Consider the following 23,210-nt stretch of genomic DNA (forward strand, 5'->3'; position numbering starts at 1 on the left):
TGTCCACTGCGAGATTCATCCGAAAGGCTCACATCTCCTGAACAGAATTTGTGGAACCAATGCCTGGCTGTGCGTTCACGGCATTCTCCCCAAATGCGTGACTTACACAGCGACTTGATGCGGCAGCTGACTAGTCCATTTTAAAGTCTTATAACAAAAACACGCGAACAAGCTGCTTCGATACCTCCATTTCTCTTCGACACTGGACAAGCTATGACTGCTGTAGGTCCAAGGTGCCTGCATTACAAAAGGTCTATGGTCAGACTAACTCTCGATCGCTTGGCAGGCACTCGCGTCATTTCGTTTCCTTTCTGTGAACTCTCTGTGAAAAGGGTTCAATTGTGTGTGCGGAAAATGGTTGGTGACCAACAAACAACAAAAGAAAAGGACTTTTATATCTTATGTGTCTTTCTTTTTTACACTTTGTAACAAGTATGTGATCGTCATTTGTTCTAAATTTCCTGCAAGTTCCCAGGTAGAAAAAGGATTCGATGACATAATGAGAACAAAACATCTAACTTCATTGAACACAGTATTCCCTTTCTTTATGCCTGAATCCATCTTGACTGAATCACGAAATGGTCTTGCTGTAAAGAATATAAATGGGAAGCCTTAACGGTTCTAATGTGTAGCTACACTTGCAAACAATAGTGATAAAAGCAAACGAGAGTACCACTACTTGCTGTTATTTATTATGATGCTAGTAACAATGACTAGGATTAAGTCAATACAACATGCTTTTATTGATATCCTGTTGGAAGAACTCTCCACGCATTGAGACGGGCTTAAAATTAAAGAAGAGACAATCGTTACTGAAATATCACTGCTTTTAAACGATATGGTAGTACTGTAACAGTGTTATTAAGTCTCGTAACGGCAAATTTATTGTCCGAAGCTATGCAGTTTTCCGGTTATGTTGCAAGAACTAACGATAATGCCACTAGTAAAAAATGCTTATGCTAAGATAAATTTCTGATTGCAATTTTTGTACGAATCTGAGGATATTGAATCCAATGAAACTATTTGGAAATATATCTGTCTGTGATGTTACGAGAAAAATGACCTCAAAGTTGGAATCTTTGAAGTATCACTTATACCAATAGTAAAAGTGCCCACGCGTGAATACTGTAATGTTTATGGTTAGAGTCAATGATAGACCGAGATTTATCCCTTCACCAATTTTATTATAAAATTAAGTCTTTTAGGTTTACAAAAGTTTTAATAACAAAGTGTCTCTGTAATGACCAAGGTTTGCAGGTTATAATGTTCTGTACGGGTAACCCCTTAGCTTCATAGCAGCCTCCGGGATTTTCAAGGATCCGGTTCTAGGAAACCTCAGCTCATAGCAGCCTTCACGAGGTATGGTGCTGTTTAAGGTGATCCCTTTAGCTTCATAGCAGCCTCCAGGGATTAGTTGTGATTAGGATAACCCCTTAGCTTCATAGCAGCCACCAGGGTTCTCAAGGATCCGGTTCTAGGAAACCTCAGCTCATAGCAGCCTTCACGAGGTATGGTGCTGTTTAAGGTGATCCCTTTAGCTTCATAGCAGCCTCCAGGGATTAGTTGTGATTAGGATAACCCCTTAGCTTCATAGCAGCCACCAGGGTTCTCAAGGATCCGGTTCTAGGAAACCTCAGCTCATAGCAGCCTTCACGAGGTATGGTGCTGTTTAAGGTGATCCGTTTAGCTTCATAGCAGCCTCCAGGGATTAGTTGTGATTAGGATAACCCCTTAGCTTCATAGCAGCCACCAGGGTTCTCAAGGATCCGGTTCTAGGAAACCTCAGCTCATAGCAGCCTTCACGAGGTATGGTGCTGTTTAAGGTGATCCGTTTAGCTTCATAGCAGCCTCCAGGGATTAGTTGTGATTAGGATAACCCCTTAGCTTCATAGCAGCCTCCAGGGTTCTCAAGGATCCGGTTCTAGGAAACCTCAGCTCATAGCAGCCTTCACGAGGTATGGTGCTGTTTAAGGTGATCCCTTTAGCTTCATAGCAGCCTCCAGGGATTAGTTGTGATTAGGATAACCTCTTAGCTTCATAACAGCCTCCAGGGTTTAGGATAGGTTGCGATCAGTTGGTCGACTGATGCCAGGTCCCTCGGTGGTTGCGCTTTTGTGTGTCCCCTTCGGGTCCTTTTGTGAGGTCCGTCTCCTTTCGGCTTCCCTCGGTGTCTTCCGTGCTGACTTCTCGTCTGCTTCATTGTTTGTAATCAATAACACGTGTTGTATTAACATGTGCTTTTGTCGTGATGTGGGGATCCTTACAATACATACTGAATTCATACTAAGTTGAGGATGCTGAATCCAGTGAAACTATTTTAAACACATGCGTTAATGAGATACCTAGAAAAGTGATCTCAAATTTGGGATATAAATAAATATAAATATTCCAATTTTGAGGTAATTTTTCTTGTGGCTCCATGGTCGGATATGTTTAAAAATACTTAGTTCCATTCGATTCAGGATCCTCAGTTAGTATAAAAAGCGCACTTAGAAAAATATCGAAACATGAACGCTTTTACTATTGGTATAAGTGGTACAGTGCGTTCTAAAGTTGCCGAACTCCGAAAAATTTAAGAAAATTATAAACGATTATAAATTCGTATAACATGAAAATATTTACATGTAACTATAATTTTTTCTTGCATAAGAATGAACAACGAATTATTTAAGGAAGATGTTGATAATGTTTATCTTCAACTGGTAGGCACAAATTAACACAACACATATTGGAAGCAACTTGGTGTAGTGTTGTGACCGAAATGTCGCTCACTGCGGTGGTTATATTATCCTGCAGGTCCTGGTTTATCCTTGGATTGTTTTTATATACTTTGTTCTTAAGATAGCCCCACAAATAAAAGTCTAGAGAGCTTAAATCTGGCGAGCGAGGTGGCCACAAGTATTTCGATATTAATCGATCCCCGAAAAAAACCGAAGAAATATCTGAGCATTTCCATTGTCTCATTTGATGTATCGCTGTTTACTTCATCCTGTTGAAACCAACAATAATGTTCGTTTTCCAGAAGCAAAGGTACAAATTGAGTGATATCAGTATACATTTCTGGATCAACAGTTGTATTGAAAAAAATTGGACCCACAATTGTTCTTGAAATTGCGCACCATATCCCCACTTTCTCAGAATGAAATAGAACTTTATGAACTGGGTGAAATTATTTCGAAGGCCATATCCAAGTATTCTGACTATTCATGTATCCACATAAGTGGAACCAAGCCTTATCACTGATTTTTTTTTTTTTTTAAAGTTTTTTGACCACATTGTTCCACGTAAATCTGCTGAACTACTGACAATAATTTTTGCACTTCTGGAAATCTAATGGGCGCAGCTCTTGAACTGCTCGCACACTGTGTGCTCGAACCTCAGACGTTTTGCAACTATTACAAGGTGACAAAGATTTTCTTACCTCTTGTAAAAGTCGCCTCAGAGACTTCCTAGGGAAGTTCTGCAATTTTTGGCAAAAAAAAAAAAAAAAGTCGCATGAAAATTGAGTGTCATCCGCTCCTTGGCGTATCTCCAACGGTTTCCTGTTTCGCGTTTAAAATAGTTTTATTGGATTCAGCATCCTCAAATTAATATTTAACCCTTTCACTGCGTATGTCGAATTTTGTCGACGGAAAGAAAATGGCCCTAACATTCGAATGTCGACTATAGTCACTGTTTTAATTTTTTTTTTCTCCGTATCTTAGGTTTCGATAAACAATAGAACGCAAAAAATCGAACGGAACATCTTTGACAGCTACTCTCGACAAACCCAAGATATGGAGAAAAAATTTAAAACTGTGATTATAGTCGACATTCGCAAGTTAGAAAATTTTCTTTCCGTCGACTTACGCAGTGAAAGGGTCCAAAAAATTCAATTACAAATTTATCCAAGCGTGGACAGTCTTTAATACTGGTATGATCGTTCTTTCCCGCCAACCAATATAGATATTTGAAAGGACATTTGCCTCTGAAAGTTAGCAGCTGCTTATCTTTTTTCATATTTGGTCATGGCACATATACTTCTCTCAAATACTCATTCCACATATCAAACAATTCCTTGATTGGCTCTAGTTTACCGGAGGATTTTTTCTGCGTCTCTAGGCTGCATTAGCAAATCGTGTCACTCTTAGGATTTCTTGATATCTATTACGACTTATGGTCTTGGAAAATATTGAACACCCATCCGAGCGACTCCATAATTGATTGTTAGATTCATTTTTGGACTTTAACAGACAAATAAGTAACAATGCACCTATAAACTTCTTCACTAAGTTTCACTCATTTCGTTCCACCGATCACCAAAAACAATCCGTCGCTCTGTGTTTGTCCATTACATATCAATTTCTACAGGGGAGGCCGAAAGAACAATAGAAAAGCAGGTGATCTTGAGTTACATTATCTAGCTGTAAAGCATGAAGGTCCTAACAATGTTTCTGCTTGGCATTTTACTTGAATTGCTGTTCGTGGTTGAAAATACCAAATTTCACCACTTTTTGAGACAGAATCTCCCTTCATTACCTGATGCACTTGGTTGATCCAATGTCTCCTGCTGATTATAATTTACAACTGAACCACTATCAATGACACTCAATTCCAAGAAAACATCATCTAGTTCATTGTTGTCATCTGAAAGTAAGTAGTCACTGTCTTCAGAATCCACACTCTTCCCGACGAAGCAATTGATTAACTTCTTCACAAGTAAGATATTTTGTCCTCTCCCACTTATTGTCAGTACATAAAATACTACCAAAATCACTAAAAATTTCCGGAATCGCACTTCTGTCTTGTCGTCTACGTTGCATTGAAAGTTTATTCCAATTTAAAAATAAAACAGTCAAATCGGCTGCTACAGTTTGTATGTTGCTTACATTTAGAAAGAAACTTTTTTTTTTTTTTTGTAGTACATTGTGCTGTTTTATAATGTTGGTATTGTAGCTTATGGTAAATTGCACTCGAAAAATCTAAAATAAATAATTTTATTACTGATAATATTAGCACATTCATGGCACCACTATTGAATATTTAAGAAACGATAGAGAGAAAATACAAAATCATGGGATCCATTGGACTCCATCTGGTAATCAGTGCTATATCATTCATTTTTTCAGAGAAAATATTAAGGAAATAAAATGATACTTAACTAACAAAAAGAACAATTGAAAACAGGAAAAGTAACGGCTTCACATTGAATTTGAGTTAAATCAATACGAACGGTACGAACGATAAACATAGTTGTGGGGTCCATTGGACCTCACTGGGAGTTCTAGGGTTAAACTAAATGTTCTTTTTAAATCAGTTCGCTGCTTTCATTTTTCAGAAATCTTTTCCCCGTAGGTGATAATTCAGAATCACTGTCTATATTTGCACCTTAAGTTGAGATACTGAAGTTTCATTTTCCATAAGTAGAAGCTTTGCTTTGTATATAATTAAATACAAACTTATTATTTGCTGAGCTAAACAATATATTTACTTTAAGAAACTAAATATTTGTGACAGTTTCACCAGCTAACAGTTTGGCTTCATCAGACACTATGATAGGATACACATTTTCACAGTAATTACTCCTGTACATCATAGTGTCTGATGAAGCCATAAAGTTAATTGGCGAAACTATCACAAGTATTTAGTTTTCTTAAGTAAATATATTGTTTTGCTCAGCAAATAATAAGTTTATATTTAACTAAAGTTTTAGACATAATAGAATTATAAATAGGGTTTTCAGATCACGGGTTTGAAATTCTACGAGTCTCCGGGTTAACTATATGATTCCTATAATTACATATCTATGCCATTTCTGGCTCATAATATGTATTGTACTTATTTGCTATTAGTTATTTACAAGGATTATATATTCATTGTAAGAAAGACCTAGATTTAAATTCTTTTCATTGTTGTGCTGCATTATTGTATTAATTCAACATTGTTTTTATTTAATGACTTGACAGGTGCAAAGTTAGTCGCTAGTTTCGATGGAAATGAACTGTACAATGATTTTTTTTTTTTTTTTGTTTGTTTGTTTCGAAATGTAGAATATCAACACTTGATGGAAAGGATAATAATAATTGTAAATAATGGAATGCATTTTTCGACAAAGTATCAACAGATGCATCAAACCTGTTCAAAATAACATACTATAGTGTCATTATACCAGTCAGTAATGCGTATGTCAAACGAGTGTTTAGTGTAACGAAGTTCTTTGGTAAGCTGATAGAATGTCAACAGAACTCATGAAGCCAAAATTTGTGTTCAGATGAATTGGAAATCACCTGTACAAAACTTTTCTACAAAACAATTATGGAAAACGGCTCCCTTCTTCACGCAGCGAGAAGTTTAAAAAAATATAAATAACAAATTAGGCATTTTTACTCACTAAGTTTTGTGTTATTTTTATTTACTTTGGTATAATATGCGTTTAATTAGTAGTAATGGTAGTGTTAGTAGTCAATAATAGTGGTTATAAGTTAAAAATTACGGTGGTAATATCGTGCAGAAATCTCCAGTTACACAAATGCCCCTGCTTGCCGGGCGTGCATTCAATTCAATCTAGCGACCCTAGTTAGAAACTATATTTTATTTAAAATGAAAGTCAGAAACGATATTTTCTTTAAAATTTAAATCAAACTATATTTTATTCAAAATCAGAGTCAGAAACAATATATTGTTTTAAATCAAAGTCAGAAACGAAATGTTATTTAAAATCAAAGTCAGAAACGATATGTTATTTAAAATCAAAGTCAGAAACGATATATTATTTAAAATCGTGTGTTTTTATTTACTTGCAGTCGGAACGCCTGGCTCGTTCGGATGTCCTAGTGAAAGAACTTTATGTGGAGAATGCATTTCTAGTCGCCACAGTCCAAAGTTTGGAACAGCGCTGTTATATGCTGAACAGTATGGTAGAAACGAACTCTACGTAAATTACTAGCGCAATACAATTCTTTTTCTTTACTATCTTGTTTATTTGTTTTGTTTGTTGAATGTTATTTTTTCCTACAAAAGGACACAAATTAGGAGGGTTTTTTCTTCTATAAATGTTATTTTGGTTTCATTAAATGTCAACTATTCTTTTATGAATGTGTATAGATTTCCCATTTTCGAGAAATCTCACAAAATAATTATTTGCAAAATAAGTTTTGCTGCTATGCTTATCGTTTTATACCACTAAGGATTAGTATTGACAATTGCTCATTGCAATGTACATCTTGAGTTTTTATCAATTTTTTTGATAATATTTATTATTACATCGTGTTTCTTCTACTTCGCGTTTTTCTTTGTTGTGATTACAGTTGTTGCCATAAAGGAGAAAAATAAGTTGTGTTAGCTTTATCTGGACTAGTTGTAGTGTATCATGCTATTGAAAAATGGAGAGCTTACTAAGAAAGACTTGCATCATTCTGATATAAAGTATATGTTGTATTTAATCAATTGCATTGTTTGTATACCGTTAAAAATATAGAATATATTTTATGAATTAGTTTTTTGTTTTCTCCAGAGAATTAAGCAAACATTGAAACTGGCATAAAGTTTGCATCGATACTATAGTTTTTACATTATATTTGGACCACATTTTGTAAGATGGAACCAGCCAGCAAAATTAGCAGTTTCAAGTTTCCAGAGAAGTTAAAGGGTTTATACAATGTTAACGAATTAAACTGACACACTGTAAGTGGTTGTTCCTCACATCAAAATAACAACAAACGTACCTGTAGGGAAACAGGCATAATTTCGGAGCATGGGCCTCCAAAATAGTGGAAAAATACATCGAAAGACGCGTTATTTCGAACATGAGCAACCGTTGAGCTGATGACTCATGACGCGTAAGGGAAGTCACACATAGTCAGTCCAAAAATGCATATTTTAGCGATATGCAGTGGGTACGAAATGGATTCCATACAATGGGTACGGAATTCCCAGACATGTTCGAACCTAAAAGTAGGCTTAAAATAAGGAAAAGGTAAGCCTTGACAACAGTAAACATGGAGTGTGTTTGCGGGAAGTTGGAAGTATTATGGACCGATGGACCACCAGGCCCACTTGCATTTGCAATAACATGTGCTATAATGTTTTTTCTCCTCAGCCTTAGCTTCGAAACTCTGCATTTTTCCCCACAGTACATTAAGAACTTCCCTTATTGTGATGTAAGGAATCACCTCGTGCAATTTGTCAGTCTTGTTCATTAACACTGTATATTTATCAGCGTCATAAGAACGCAAAATTTACATGTTAACATTTTATTTAAGACTCTTCTTTACATTGTTCATCCAATTTTTAGAAAGTAAATCGTTTATTACTATTAAAGCAACTATTACATGAGCTGATAGTTATTACTCGAAATTTCAGGCATGACACGAACAACACTTTTTTTTTTCAGTACTAAAAGACTTGAAACTGTCTATTAGTTCACTTAAGTAGCATTGTGTAAATGCTAGGTGACATGGTTTTTAGTTTCAAGATACTGCTCATATTCATGGGCACCCGACGAAAATGTATACGTAATACAGCAAACTTCGTATATTAAATACCAGACGTAATATAGCAACCATGGGGATGGACCCCCCCTAGAAGGTTTTCTTCGGGCGCCCCTGCCGATATCTTCAACGTTAATTGCAATTTTACTTGTTAAGCAGTGTAGAATGTGAAGAATCTTAATTTTATTATTTCTTTTGTCTTTTTTTTTTCGTAATAAGCTTACGTTGATAAGTTCCTTCCTGCAGAATGTTGTCCAATTCGATAAAAGTATAACTCAACAAAAATCTAAACAAAAAAGGTGATGTATTATACGTCGTGTTTTCTTAAAAAGTAAATGAAAAAGTTTGATAATTCTTCTGCGAAGAAATCATCATAGATATGTGTTGAATGAAGAACAAGTGAGCAAACAAGAAAATCCTTACTGTATGCAAAAAGTTTCTTTAACTATAAAATTATGTAATAGCCGAATACTGATATCCTGTTAGGATATATCTGGGGCTGAGAAGTAAAGTAGTATAAGCCATAAAATATTAATTTCACAGGAGAAGCAAAAAAGTATTGGAAGACAATATTTTGTTGAATTGCGTCAATTGTTTATTGACGGAAAAAATGTTCACTTCCTGCATTCCAGTTGTCCACATCTCAAAACGTTCCTAGTGTCCCTCGTACTAATGTAAGTAAAGAAAGATATGATAACTCAATGTCGGCCAAAAAGTGGCTTGGCATAGTTTACCTCTCAGCCCCAGATATGTAGAACTTCGATATTAATTTTAACGTTTCTTATCTTTAGTAATTTCTGAGGATCTTATAATAATATATCTTTTTCTGAATGTATATTGTCTTAGCAGATTGTCTAATTTCAGAATTAGCTCTTCTCTAATTAGTATATTTTCATATGAAGCACTTTCTGTTTATCTGTTGGCTGGCAATATGTAGCTTGAATTTCTCTGTCGTGAAAATTTGAATATATATATATAGCTTTCTGTGAACTTCGGTTTATGTTGTTATTTTGAATCTCGACTATTTAATTTGTCTTGTAATAGCGTTACAGTGAAACGAAATATTATTCTGTTATATGATTTACTTCGATTCTTGAAGATTAATTTGTAAGACTAATCTTTAGTCTGGTATGTCATTTGCTTTGAAAGAAATACTTCTGTCGTTTACAGTGATTTTAAAAAAAAGACCAAAGAAAATAAAAACTAAAAAAAAAAAAGATAATTTATATTCATTACACGCGATCATAGTACACACACACACAAGAAAAAGAAAAACAAGAGAAAAAAAAAGCATATCATAAAAGAGCATATTTGCAATAGATTAATAGATTTTAGATCATATGAACGTAAGCCATGCATTCTAAAATAACATGTCAGTAAATTGAATATGTCAAAATATTATAGTGGTATACAAGCTATAAACAAGCTTTTATTTGTGAAAAGCCCTTATTAAAGCAGAATTCAGAAATATTGGCGGGTGAGGCAAATCTTCAAACGAGGTGGGAACTAGGGCTAGCGTATCGTTGTATTGGAATATTGTTGTGCTATCTTTATCGCCTGTCGATGGATCGAACAGACACTATCATAGCGATAGTAAATGTATATCTTTCCGAAAATAATCATATGAAGTGTAGCTTCACTCGCCAATATTTTTGAATCCTACTATAGAAATATTCTTAAGTAGGACAATGTTCCTTTACTTAAGTGTCATATTTCTTTTCTCACGTAATCTTACTAATAATACGTAGACATATCTAGAGATTTTCGTGGACCAAAACTTGTTCTCATATCGAAATTAACGTAAGCTTCACTCAGTTCTGTGTGTACGAAATATATATATATATATATATATATATATATATATATATATATATATATGTTCTGAGTTAGTGTTGTAATTAATTGTGTGTTTCTTTACATTAGTTTGTTTTCTATATGTATCTACTTAATTTTGATTAATGTATATTCTATATGTTATAAAGTCTTCTGCGATCATAGGACATTTTGTTCAGTTTATCTTCAAAAATGCACAGAAAATTCATGTAGATTTGAAAAAAAAATCATGAATATTTTACGAATAATTAAGTTATAAAATGGAAAAAGTCATGAGTATGATTCATGTGTTTTGTTTTATTTTCAGTGGAATACGATTTGCACAAATATTGTGTATGTTAGTCAAGTAATAGAATATGCCTAAGCTAAAACGAAATGATAAACAAAATATAGTAAGATTGTATATTACAAATGAAAAAGAACAGAGTATTATGAGCTGCAAGCTTTACTAAATACGAAATTTGGTGCTGTGCTTTCATTGCATAATTTGTGATTAATTTGTATAATAATGTACGTAGAAAGAGGCCTTTCAAAATGTGATTTTTTTTTTTTTTTAATATATGTAGACAAATGTAATAAGACGATTTTGCTAGTTCGCTGTCCATTTTATATGTGCCTGTACAGTTGGACTGACAATGTGTTTTAGAAGACTGGATGGGTAATTGTGTAAGGTAGCGGTATAAACGAATATATTGTGCCTAAAGTAATTTTCGAAATAAAAACTTGTTAATTATTCACACAATACATTTTATCATCTGCAAACTTTTGATGAGTAAATAGTATATATGAGTTTTTTCTTCTTTTTGTAATGAACTGTCCAATTCTTCACTTCTCTATGACAAACTTTTATAAATTTTCAGAGAGAATTTTTATAAGGTTGATACAAAATTTACTTTGTGAGGTAGTAGTATTCATATATACCTGATCAGTTACGTTAGATCGTAAATCATCAGTTTCACCTATTGATTGAAATCCGTATTGCTAGGATATAGTCTAATAGATAATATCCGTCTTTTTATTATTATCTGTTCATAATGAAATCAAATACGTATTAAAACAAATTCTTATGGTACTGTTGTATTTTATTGTGGTTGGGCATAAATTTTCGGCTAGTATTGGATACCAATTAACTGCTCTTGTATTGGCGAATAGTAAGAAAAATCATCATATTGAGATATATTCTTATCATAATATTATTCTGACCATTTTTATTGAATTGAATTGACAATTTTATGTTAATATTGCAGCTTTTCTGAATTCAATTAAACATACTTTCATCGGAATGTATTTCTAATTTCACTGGAGTTCACAGTCCCATCTTGTAAGAGGAAAGCGTTCTGTAATATGGAGGTACAGAACACTTAATCGGTGTTGTTTTGTGTTTCCGCGTTGTAGAATTCATTTCGATATGACTAATTATATACAGTATTTTTTTCTTTTCATTTGATTACAAGATTCTCTTACTAATTTCTCGTTTTACATGTGTACGAGAAACAATAAGAATTTGATTGAGAATTCTGGTCGTTACTTGTTTTATGATGATAGTTTGTTTTCTAGTATTTGGCTGATGTGCCATGTTTCTTTCTAAATGAAGAAAGCAACACACATAATATTACAATATTTTAAGAATAATACAAGAAAGAGCTAAAATCATAAAGTCTCGTGCTTCCGTTTTAATTTTAAATGTTCAAGAGCTATCAGATGAACGCGAATTATTCCAGAATCTCTTTGGATAAAATGTGCAGAAACTTCATTTTAGCGCCTGTGTTAGGCAATCAAGAACTCAGTAGTGCGTGCCAAAATGATAAACCGAAAATTTCTACCACAGCAACTGTGATGCATACGTAAATAACACAGTATTTGTATACTCCACATAATTTTCACGGAAATGTCGTAATTCAATACATACAATTTTTGATATTCCATCCGTGTTAGACTGACGTTTCAATCGTACCGACTGCTTTTGAAATGACACTAATAGACACGAATGGAGCGTCAAAAGTATTACTTATTGAATTATACAGTATTTGATTTCTTTTACTTAAAAGGGATTAAACATTGGACAGTTCATTATAAGATAAACCTAATTGAAATAAGTAGAGTTCCTACTTCTTTTTACTTTATCAATAGAAACATACTTTACTTAATCATTTTTTTAGGTATTTTTTTTGTATTAAAAAATGAAGCTGTTTGTGTATGAAAATTTTTGTAGGAATTTTAAAATACATTTAGCTGGTGTTTATTAAACATATTGCAGGAAATATTTCAGTTGTGAAAATGAAAATGCTTTTATAGTACTGTTGACAGATACCTTGATTTTGTAGTGTGTTTCAATTAAAAATAATATGAAAACTACTGTCCATAATAATTCAACATTACGCTATTTGAGAGCAAGGCATATTTTTTAAGTGAAAGGAACGTTTCCAAAATAATGTCAAAGTTCCTTGGACTGCTTTAAGATGTCTTATATTCTTCGGATAGTTAGTTGCAGATAACCTGAATTCTTTGTCTGTTGAGAGTACACTTTTTTGTGAGTTAAAAAAAATTATGTAATTCGTGGCTGAAGAAAGTGAAATTAAATTCTTGCCATAATGGAGGATACACTACATGTGTTGTTAAACTGTAATAGATTTTCGTTGTGCAGTTGGCGATGCGTGCCAATTTCTTGTAAAAAGTAAAGATTATGGATAAAAGAAAGGAAGAAAAAAAGCTGATGGTATTATAATTGATGTAAGCAAAAATAAAACGCTTCATACACATGTACATAATATCTATGTAAATACACTAGAACAAAAATAACATATTTACTGCTGTATATTAATGAAAATTACTATTTTCATTAATATGTATTTTCCAGGAACTCGAAGCTGTTTCTGAAATTGATAGTATATTTGAGGAGGCAAACAAGAATATCCTTTCAGTTTTTTATTCTCTCCCAACAGCTTTTAATTAGTGATATTTAATTTCAAATAGAATTGTTTATATTTTCATTTATGTTAGGAAAGAAATAAACGTTACAAGATTATTGTTAATGAATTTATTCTTTTCCAAGTTCTGTTGTGTTACCTCTTATAAATTTATCTGCAGCAACTTCAGTAACCTAAACTTGCTTTCTATTTTGATGCTGAAGACTAAAGCTCGAAAAATCCCGGGCGCCAGGTTGCGAGTCTAGCGCCTAGCTAATTTAAGAAAACATGTGTGGTTATTTACCAAGTTGGATTTGTTTTATTATGACGGCTAAGACAGATGAAAACTTTCCGAGCATTGTTAAAAATGATGTGACTTTCATGTTATTTATGTGTATTATGTTAAGAATGCTTTAAAAAAAATCTTTTAAAAAAAAGTCCCTTGCTTTTGAAGGGGACCCACGCTTACAGGCACATATTTGACATCTTTGTGACGAATCTAAAATTGTTGGAAGTGGAAAATCTTGTCAAGATGTGTCAGTCCTGAGAAAACTACAGTCAATAGTTCTCATGATAATCACGCCTATATAGAATGGGATTCTGTCCTAAGTAAGAAATGTTCGCTGAGTTCAAGGGAAATGGTAAACCTCTCTCTCTGTCGTATCTAAGGAATGAACATTGATATTTTATATGCACTAACAATATACACACACACAACACTATTGACAAACATTCAGCATTTTTAAGCACTATACGACACTATCATTACAATTTAATACGGTATAGAAGCTTGGGAGGGAGAGAGAGGAAGAAGTAGTATTACGTTATAACATTTCTACCAGCAGCGCAAACTATTGGAACAACTTAACATTAACATGTTTGAAATTGTCAAATGAATGAAGTATTATTAAATTAAATATCCGGGGGTAAAACATGTCCATGTTAGCTGAAGAACGCGTTATTGACAAATTTCAGTATTTACATTTCAGTGTCAGTGAGATGACTCTATCTATCGTATGCACTTACAATTCTTCGTTAATGCTTCCTATTACTTTTTAGGGAATAAAGCAAAAACAGCGAGCAATATCAGAAGTTTAGAAAGTAAGAAATCCATTATATCCTTCAAATTCCTGCCTACATTAAAGGATCTGAAATCGACTATTAGTTCAAGTAATAGCAGGTTATAATTAATAAACGGCCTACTTTCCAAAAGTGCCATATTGTTATTGGTGAAAGAAATATAAGTGCATAAAACCGTATGAATGGGAAATCTATTGAAATCATAAGTACCTATCACAGATAGTAAACAAAATAAGCCACTAATTTAAGTTGCCCAGTTTCAGTTGTTTCATTAATCTTTAAATTGTATAAGTCGCTGGATTATTATTATTATTATCAAGACTAATAAAATGAAAGTGGCTGCATTCGTTTTTAGAGGACTTACTGTTTTATTATTCTCTGGTCCAGCTTCATTTTTTATAATTGGTTTTATAGGTCACGTACATGGAAAGTAAGGAGCGGCTTCCAGATATAATTCGGGAAATAAAAAGCAATAAAATAGGCCAAACGTATCTCGCTATCATATTCAGGAGTTCGCTTAGTACCGGTGAAAAGTAGGAGTTGGATACGAGGATTGATTTTTTTTTTTCTTTTAACCTCCTTACATAAGTAAATGTTGCTGCTGAAGAAAATGAAGTAACAGAATCTCATTCTGGTCATTCCATGAACTGTATTTATCTAATTTTCGATTCCTACGAAATTTAATCGTAGTTTTTTAGTTGAAATTTATTTAAGTGATTCACACAGCAGGTGTTTCAAAATTTATTTCGTTTCTAATTTCAAAACCAGAAAAACTAGGATTTTTTGTCGTTTTTGTTTCAATAAATACATTTGTTGATGAAAACTTGACGCGAGATATACTTACAATAAACCCATACGTTGAATATAAAGTAAAATGAAATCTGAGATTTACGTTCCACGGTTGTGCCGGCTAGGCTAAAGGAGACGGTGATGATAAGAAATGATTGAAATGGTGGAATGAAGAAAGTGGGAGGAAACGGGAAAACCCGAGGAAACCCTTGCACACGGTGTTTACCCACCACAAAGTTAACTTAGGGCGAGCTGGGATCGAACCGGAGACCCCGTGCACCAGAGATGAACGCTCTACCACTGAGCCACCACGGCCCCAAGTTGAATATAGTTATTTATAATAGTTTACTGTTATGCAGATAAAATTCGTCGTATTTTTTTTTTTTTTCACTACTAAATGCATAGCAAACAAGCATGTAAGAAACTATTGTCATGTGTAGACAGGACATGTAGAAAGGACATTGAAGGATTAACAGCTGGTACACATTATCCTTTTTGTATTATATATAAGTAAAAACTAAATTTATCATTATGTAGGAGCACTTAAACTGAAAAGGACATTTTAATAGCTTTATATTCCAAAGGCATTCCCTCTTTTAAGTTCTTTGGCCAATTGTAGAATCTTGTTAAGTTCGCCATATATAGTATGCTATACTTACATTATATACGTATCTGCAACTAAGTCTAAATGGAGCGTTTGGCTGTCACATCTTCGTGACATTTATTTATGCGCCTTCTGTTTCAAATTCAACTTGGGAGTCAAGCTTTGTGAATTGGTCAGGAAAAAAAAAAAATCTTTTCCATACGTAATTTTCTTACGCCAACTAATTCGAGATGATGTGATTAAATTGAGTAGGATTTTTTCATTAACATATAGGGAATAACGTTCTTTCTACATTGTAATAAAATTGAGTCAATAGCACCGAAACTATTGACAAAGAAAAGTAAGTATATCAGTGGGGATGTAGTTTTGCTGGTATCTGTACACAAACTTTTTGAATTAATAATAATTTTGTCTGAAAATTGCCATATATTAGTCTGTTCTAGTTATATATAATTGATTTGGATATGTGTCTGTGATTTGCAATTATCTTTAAGTGTTTATTTAATCATTGATCTTTAAAATTTAGGGCCTAGTATTTCTTCTAGAAGTAATAACCATCCTTTTCTTCTATAAAACTTGAAGAAATGGCATGCAATTTCCGTTTCTATGAATCTACATTCATTCTGTGAGGAAAGAATGATATGTAGAGTATTATAAACATGAAAATACTTCGACGTTAATTTCGTGTTGTAAATTTGTTCGTTGCACATGTATTCCAATGTGTTTGCAGCATCACTTTATGCATGTTACATCTTGTAGTGTATTTATTACTAACTTCCTTGTATTGTTATGTTGAAAACTCTTTTATAAGTTATAAGGGACTTTTTTCTTTCAAAAAGATTTCCAAGTGTCTAATGTTTCCAGTAATTTTTTTCTTTTCATAAAGGGTACTAATGTTGATTATTGTTATTACTTGTGATTATATGGCCAGGCAAATACATTGTTGTTGAGAGTGATTTTTTTTTTTTAAGTTAACATTGTTTTTTCCATTATATATATACTGGATGTATCAAAAGTCTGCAGTCATAACCCAACTCCGTTATGAGAAGATAAGAAAAAAGTTGTGGTTTTCAACCTAAAATGATGTCCTTTTTCCAGTCGCGCCAGTCATTTAGGCTCCTTATTGATAAGGCATCTTATGACAAAGCAACGTTCACCATTCAGCAGCCTATTCTAACGGAACGTAAGGACACGCAAAAATAACACAGGAAATATGCAGGGTGTCTATTAGTCACGAAAGTCATGAAAAAGTCACAAAATTTAACTTTTGGGTCACGATTTTTTTTTTTTTTATCTGTACAAATGTAAGTACAGAATAGAAAATTTTATTCTATAAAACGTCAAAATTCACCACCAAAAATGTCTATAATCGGCTTTAGACGCTACCAAATCGCAAGCAAAGCATGCTTCTATCGCATGCCTGAAAATTCGGCCTAATTCGCTCCCAAATTCGCTCTTGAGAGTGGTACGAAATGTCATGAAAAGTTTAGTAAAGAAAAGGTCATGAAAAAGTCACGAAATTTCATTTTGGAATTCTAGTAGACACCCTGATATAGAAATATGCACATTGTTCTGTCAGGGAACCAACACCACTTTAAATCCCTCACCCAACAATGCTTGTATGTTAGTATGGCTAGAGCCCAAGAGGAGTGAAGACTGCTGAGCTTACAACGTTGGTTTTTCACTTAACATAGGGCACTTTACCAGTATAGAGCCAAACGATTGGTGTGATTGGAAAAATTCCACCATTTTGGATTGAAATTCATCTATTTCCAACCACTTCTCTCTCTCTCTCTCCAGTTCTTCGTAACCCTGCACATAACGGAGTTGGCCTATGGCCCCGGGCTTTGATACATCCTATATAGTAAAATGGCAAGGTTAAGAGGAACAGTATTTACTTTTTCCACATACAGCCTATTTCCGTATAAGAAGTTATAGATAATAAGATGTTATCAGTTTTCTATACAAAATATTTATGTAGCATATGGTCTTATATAATGGGAGAGTTTTTCCAAGATCCAAATATGTTGTTTTATAATATTGAAAACAAATGCAACGGTCTATCCAATCGTGCCTGTAAAACATTTTCGAATCCTTATTAATTCTTAGAAGTGAAGTTGAATATAAAATATTTTTAAATGCCTAATTAATAATTTTCATGAGTGTGTTTCTCAGGGGAATTGATTACAGTTCTTATGTCTGAAGGCAAGTTCCTTACCATTGCTTATCACACAGCAAACATATTCATATTGTATAATGCCTTGTAGTGCAGGAATATTTTTTTCTCACTCAAACTGAATTGATGTTGGAAGTCGTGTCTTGGTAAAATACATATAAGTAAAGTCGCCAGCAAATAATGAATATACTCAACGTATGTTCTACTGTTAATAACTCAGGAGTAAAAGGACAGATTTGAGTTTTTTTTTTTTTTTTTTTTTTTTTTTTTTTTTTTTTTTTTTAACATAGAGGTAACGTACTATACAAGCTATTAAGAACCTTACAGAAATTCGTTCACTCATGAGGTTATTTGCAAAGGAATATGTATGGAGGAAATATCCACTGTTGCGGCAACTATGACGTTTGAGTGTTTTTACTCAAAGACCGTTTTTATTTTGTTTCTTTAAATATAATTCATCATGTGAACATGAAACAGTTAATTTTTGCGTTTGAATGTGTTATTGGCAACTAAGTACTACATTATATAATATTACTTGATAATTCGATAAACGCATGACATCGAGAAGTTTTAAGAACATTGTGTTTTCAATTATTATATTTAAGAAATTTAAATACTTGTGATGAATAGAAAAAATACATACAAGTAACTGAAAATAGTGTTTTTTTCGGAATCATCATATTTTTCTTTCAACAAAAACTAAGTACTGCCAATATGTAGAAGAAGTAACTTCGATAATGAATGCAACTGTGTTTTCTAACTTTGGTGAAAGAAAGAAAAGAAATTATAAATCTTTGTATCGCTTTAGAAAGTGCTTAAGCTAGATACATGATTTATACGGCCAAGCTTACTTCATTTAAGACCGTCTACTGTAAGGATCCTAAAAATTGATTGTTAATGAACTAATTTTTTAAAGAGGACTTTTCAAATTGTAGATTCCTGCCACCCGATGAAAGATATCTCCAATGCTGAACTATTCATTTCAAAGTATACGCAAAATATATATTGAAATGATATAAATAAATGCCTTGCTTGAAAGAATTATTGTATTAAAAATATCGAAGTTTGAAGGTACGTTACAATTAGAACATTTAAATTTATTTATTTCTGCTCTGTGTTTGTTGGAAAAACAGTGTTTGTTAGTTTTAACTTCTGTTTCCTTAATCGACAGCAACATAGATAGAACTCATTGTAATATCAACTTCGTAATTTATTTGTTTATTTATTTATTTATTCTTAACATTCATATAACTTACGATTGCTTTTTCTGGTGTTTTAAGAAAGTTTCAACCTGTTACAAAAACTTTTGAAAAAAAGAAATATTCTTGAAATTGGACATTTTTTTTAGTAAATAAATACCAATCGTTGTTCCTGCACTACTACAGTTTGTTAGTACGAGCTTCATTGCTAAAGGTTGTAAAGACTAAAGGTTGTAAATGAGGCCTTATTGTAATTTTATTGTGAAATTGTAGATTTTATTGGATGTGTATATGGAATGTAAAGTATTGATTGTATCATAAGAGCATTGTGTAAAAACGTTTAAAATAAATAAAATACATTTACCTTGTTTGTTTCTGTTCCAATGCATTGTCATTTCTTATTTATGTTTTATCGAATTGTACGGAACGAAGTACAAGATATTCAATTTGAATGTTGACAGGTACCAAACTGCATTCATATTTTGTTTCTAGCGGTAACTCGATATTGTACCACTCCGTCAGAAGGGGAAATCTAAGTACGCTGAAATTAGTGTGATAAGTCAGTTGCGATGAGGATGCGTTGAGCATGAACATATTATGTGACAGTGGTGTTATGATAGCGCTACTGAGCCATATGTTGCGGTGTGAAGAAAACAAACAAACAAACAAAACACACACACACACACACACACACACATATATATATATATATATATATATATATATATATATATATATATATATATATATATATATATATATATATATTAGTAAAACACAAGAAAATTTACACTTAAAGTTTATGTCTGATGAATAAATGAAGCTTTCTTCTGATACCATCCACAAGCTTCTGCACAGTACCTACAGTACATTTTCGAGATAAGGCAGACTAGTACTTTTTGAATTCAACTATGTTTCGAGATGCTTTCAGGGTTCTTACTCTCTTTCCTCAGAAAAATTTCCAGGATATTTCAAGGACGTTTCCAGGATAAATCACCAATTTTCCAGGACTTCGACACAAGAAGGTATAACAGGATTGCAACTGTAGGTTCAAAACTCACAACAGTGAAATGAAAAGTACAATAGCTTATGCTGTGAATATTAATGCAAGTATAGTATTAATACACAATAATTAAATACACAAAGCGAAGCGTAATGTACTTTTTTCCTCCCTCTAAACTCCCCTTATAACCACCCAATCTACCCTCATCCAGCACATGTATTTTCATTCTTACATTTTAATTGTGCACCGAACGAATTTACTAACAACAAAAATCTATTTTTCGTACATGACATCTTCATTGCGTGACAGATATAATTAGAAAACAAAAAGGAATTACAAGTTTTTCAACTGAGTATAGAGTTGTGTGATTTCCTCATCTATAGACATCATGTATTTCTTTAGTGAAGCTGTTCTACAGATAGCATTTGACTTTGTCAATAAAGTAAAGCGACTTCTGCTCTGCTTCATGTGCAAGAAACTTCTTTGGTATAGTAAGGAATTAAGTTTCACCTAGACCTTGTCACAAATAGCATTTATATGAAATTTTATTGAAAAGTAAGTACTGTTGCGATAATAGACTGACTATGAAGGATTGATACTGATACAAAGCACAGTTTCTGGAGGATGGTGCTAGTGAAGACAGTATTCAAGAATGGGTTAAGAGACTAGTGGATGAAAGAAGAGATATTCTCCCAGCCAACCATCCTGTTGGGAGAAAGAAAGCCCACCAACACATGCAAGATCATGACAAATTTCTGTTCAGCACAAAAACAGGAGTTGCAAACAAAAATAGCAATCAATTGAAATCTTAATTATAATTATGAAAAACCTGACAGGACATTTCTGTAAATTTCAAGAACAGAAATGCATTTTCAAGAACATTTCCAGGACAAGATCAATTCAAGGACTGTTTCAGGACGAGTGTGACAGCCTTGAGCTTTATCACCCCGTTCGATAATATTCTTCACTACCCGATATTGTTCCATTGTCAGAGCTGTAGACAGTTGGGTGGGTTCATATGTTTTTCAACAAAATTAATCTCATGTTTCATGTACCAGTTAACTACAGATTTAGCGTAGTGGGCACTTGCCAAATGTGGCCAAAACAATGGGGTAACATGGGTTGTACTTTTTATACAAAGAGAGAAATCTTTTCGTAAATTTCTGCATTAAGAGTCTCTTTGTATAGAAAATACCCGATCGCAAGCCGCACGAGCACTTTTGGTCCAAACTTTCCCACTGACATATTGGTTTGATTCATCCACATCTTCATCTTTGTCTTTTGTACATTATTGCGGGCCAGGAAATGTTCGGAGCTTTCACGCACATTTCATCATCCATCAAAACAAACTGCTCTCTTTTTCGTAATTCGTTCATACGATTTGCGAGCTGTTGATTGTGCTCTGACTTTCTGAACAGACCATTATTTGGCTACTTTTTTGGTTTTTGTAGGTTTCCAATTGTTTTTAGCTTTGATTCGTTGAATCACTGCGATACCTGTCTTTTCAGCTAAATCGCGAACAGACAATGATCGATTTTGTTTAATTAACCTCACCACTCTTCGGTTCAGTTTCAAGTTACGTGCATCCTTCTTTCGTCCCGATCTCGTCAACTCTGCAAAACTGTAATATTCACCAAATGTTTCAATAATAGACTTCACATTTGCACGATTAACTCTTTATCTGTTTCGCTATCCGGCTGTAGGTAATTCCTTTCTTGGAACACCACATATGCACAATTCGCACTTCTCCTGTGGAATTCGCCCCATTTCCTATTCGACTCGACAGCACTCAACACGCTACAGCCGATATACAGAACTCATCAAACTGATCTGAGGACTGTGTGACTTTCCCTTGAGCTGCCTGATGCGTACACTACAGCGCAACTAATGCTGACAGTTACTTTTCGATACATCCCTTATTAAATAAAATTCATGCACGGATTTAGATTTTCGGAACGGATGTTTCTTCTTTCGTGGGACAAGAAACATTTCAAGATGCTAAATTAATTTTGTCCGACCTATACAATGTGGACTCGTGTTCAAAGCTTCAGCGAGGGACAATATCGAGGAGGAGAATCTCATAAGAGACAAAGAAGACAGGGTACAAGATGAGTTTAGAGGTTTTTATGTTAAAATGTGCTCTATGGCATCTATTAGTAATTATACCACAATACTGTTCAAAATACCATAATTTTAATCGGCCAGTGGCATAAAGGTATACACAGCCGTTATTCTATGAAATGACTAATTTCCAGTTTGTATATAGATTTCTACTGCTACTCCCATGCTACTTCAGATTAATTAAACTCAATGGATATGAGTCCACCAAACTTTTATTCCGTTCTTTCTCGCATCCACACACGATTGCATACATCACAAAGATCCACTAATAATCTCCGATATGACCTTTGTAAAACACCTATATAAATCCACTGGAGAACAATAATTCTTTCAAACTTAATTCATTTTAATTCTATATTAACTACTTACATCCACAGCATACAAACTTATCAACTGTTAATTCTCAAGATAACATTATGTGCTCCTTATGTGATAACATTATGTGTACAAAGAGAGAGAGAGAGAGAGAGAGAGACTTTCTCAAATATGCTTCTATAAGAGCAAGCAATGCAATATGCGGAATTTGACAACCCTGTTAATCTCTTTCCATATTAATAGCAGCTTTCAATCTGTCAGCACTTTTACGTTTTCTTCGCTAAAGCTTGGTAACTACATGCATTTATGCACTTGTAGTGACAAACAAGGCCATGTATCTCCGACACACAAAGAACAATGTTACCTGACAAGACTTACGTAACCAGAGCCGCTTAGTTCCATATTGAACCTTTATTTCATTGCACACATGGAAGTGTAATTGCAGAAACAGTGGTCCGGGACTCCTAAGTGACGGGTGATAAATGCTCGTCTGTTCTGGAATCGAACCTGTGGCTCTTTACACCTGAGGAGAGCGAGTTCTCTATATACAGTATAAAAATAATATTTGGACAAACTATAAATAAATAAATAAAATAAGAAAATTGTAATTTTAACAATAGAATATTTAGATCATATGAAGGTAATCATTGAATCCTACACAAAATCACTACGCATTTTTCGGATTTGGGTAGCTGCTGTAGTCAGTACACATGGCG

General features: G+C 33.5%; 1 protein-coding gene across 3 annotated transcripts in view; it reads left to right on the top strand.

The window, feature by feature from the left end:
* LOC145690301 (uncharacterized) overlaps positions 1-19,418 on the top strand; it is a 136,750-nt gene extending 117,332 nt beyond the window's left edge. For all 3 annotated transcript variants that reach the window (XM_081765074.1, XM_081765076.1, XM_081765075.1), the window contains exon 27: positions 6,783-19,418. In XM_081765074.1, the coding sequence (XP_081621200.1) occupies positions 6,783-6,917 (135 nt within the window). In that variant the 3' untranslated portion in view covers positions 6,918-19,418. The remainder of the gene's footprint in view (positions 1-6,782) is intronic.
* Positions 19,419-23,210: the final 3,792 nt, after the last annotated feature.

Source organism: Thermobia domestica, chromosome 7, assembly GCF_964235325.1.
Source record: "Thermobia domestica chromosome 7, izTheDome1.hap1.1, whole genome shotgun sequence".
Classification (NCBI taxonomy): Eukaryota; Metazoa; Arthropoda; class Insecta; order Zygentoma; family Lepismatidae; genus Thermobia; species Thermobia domestica.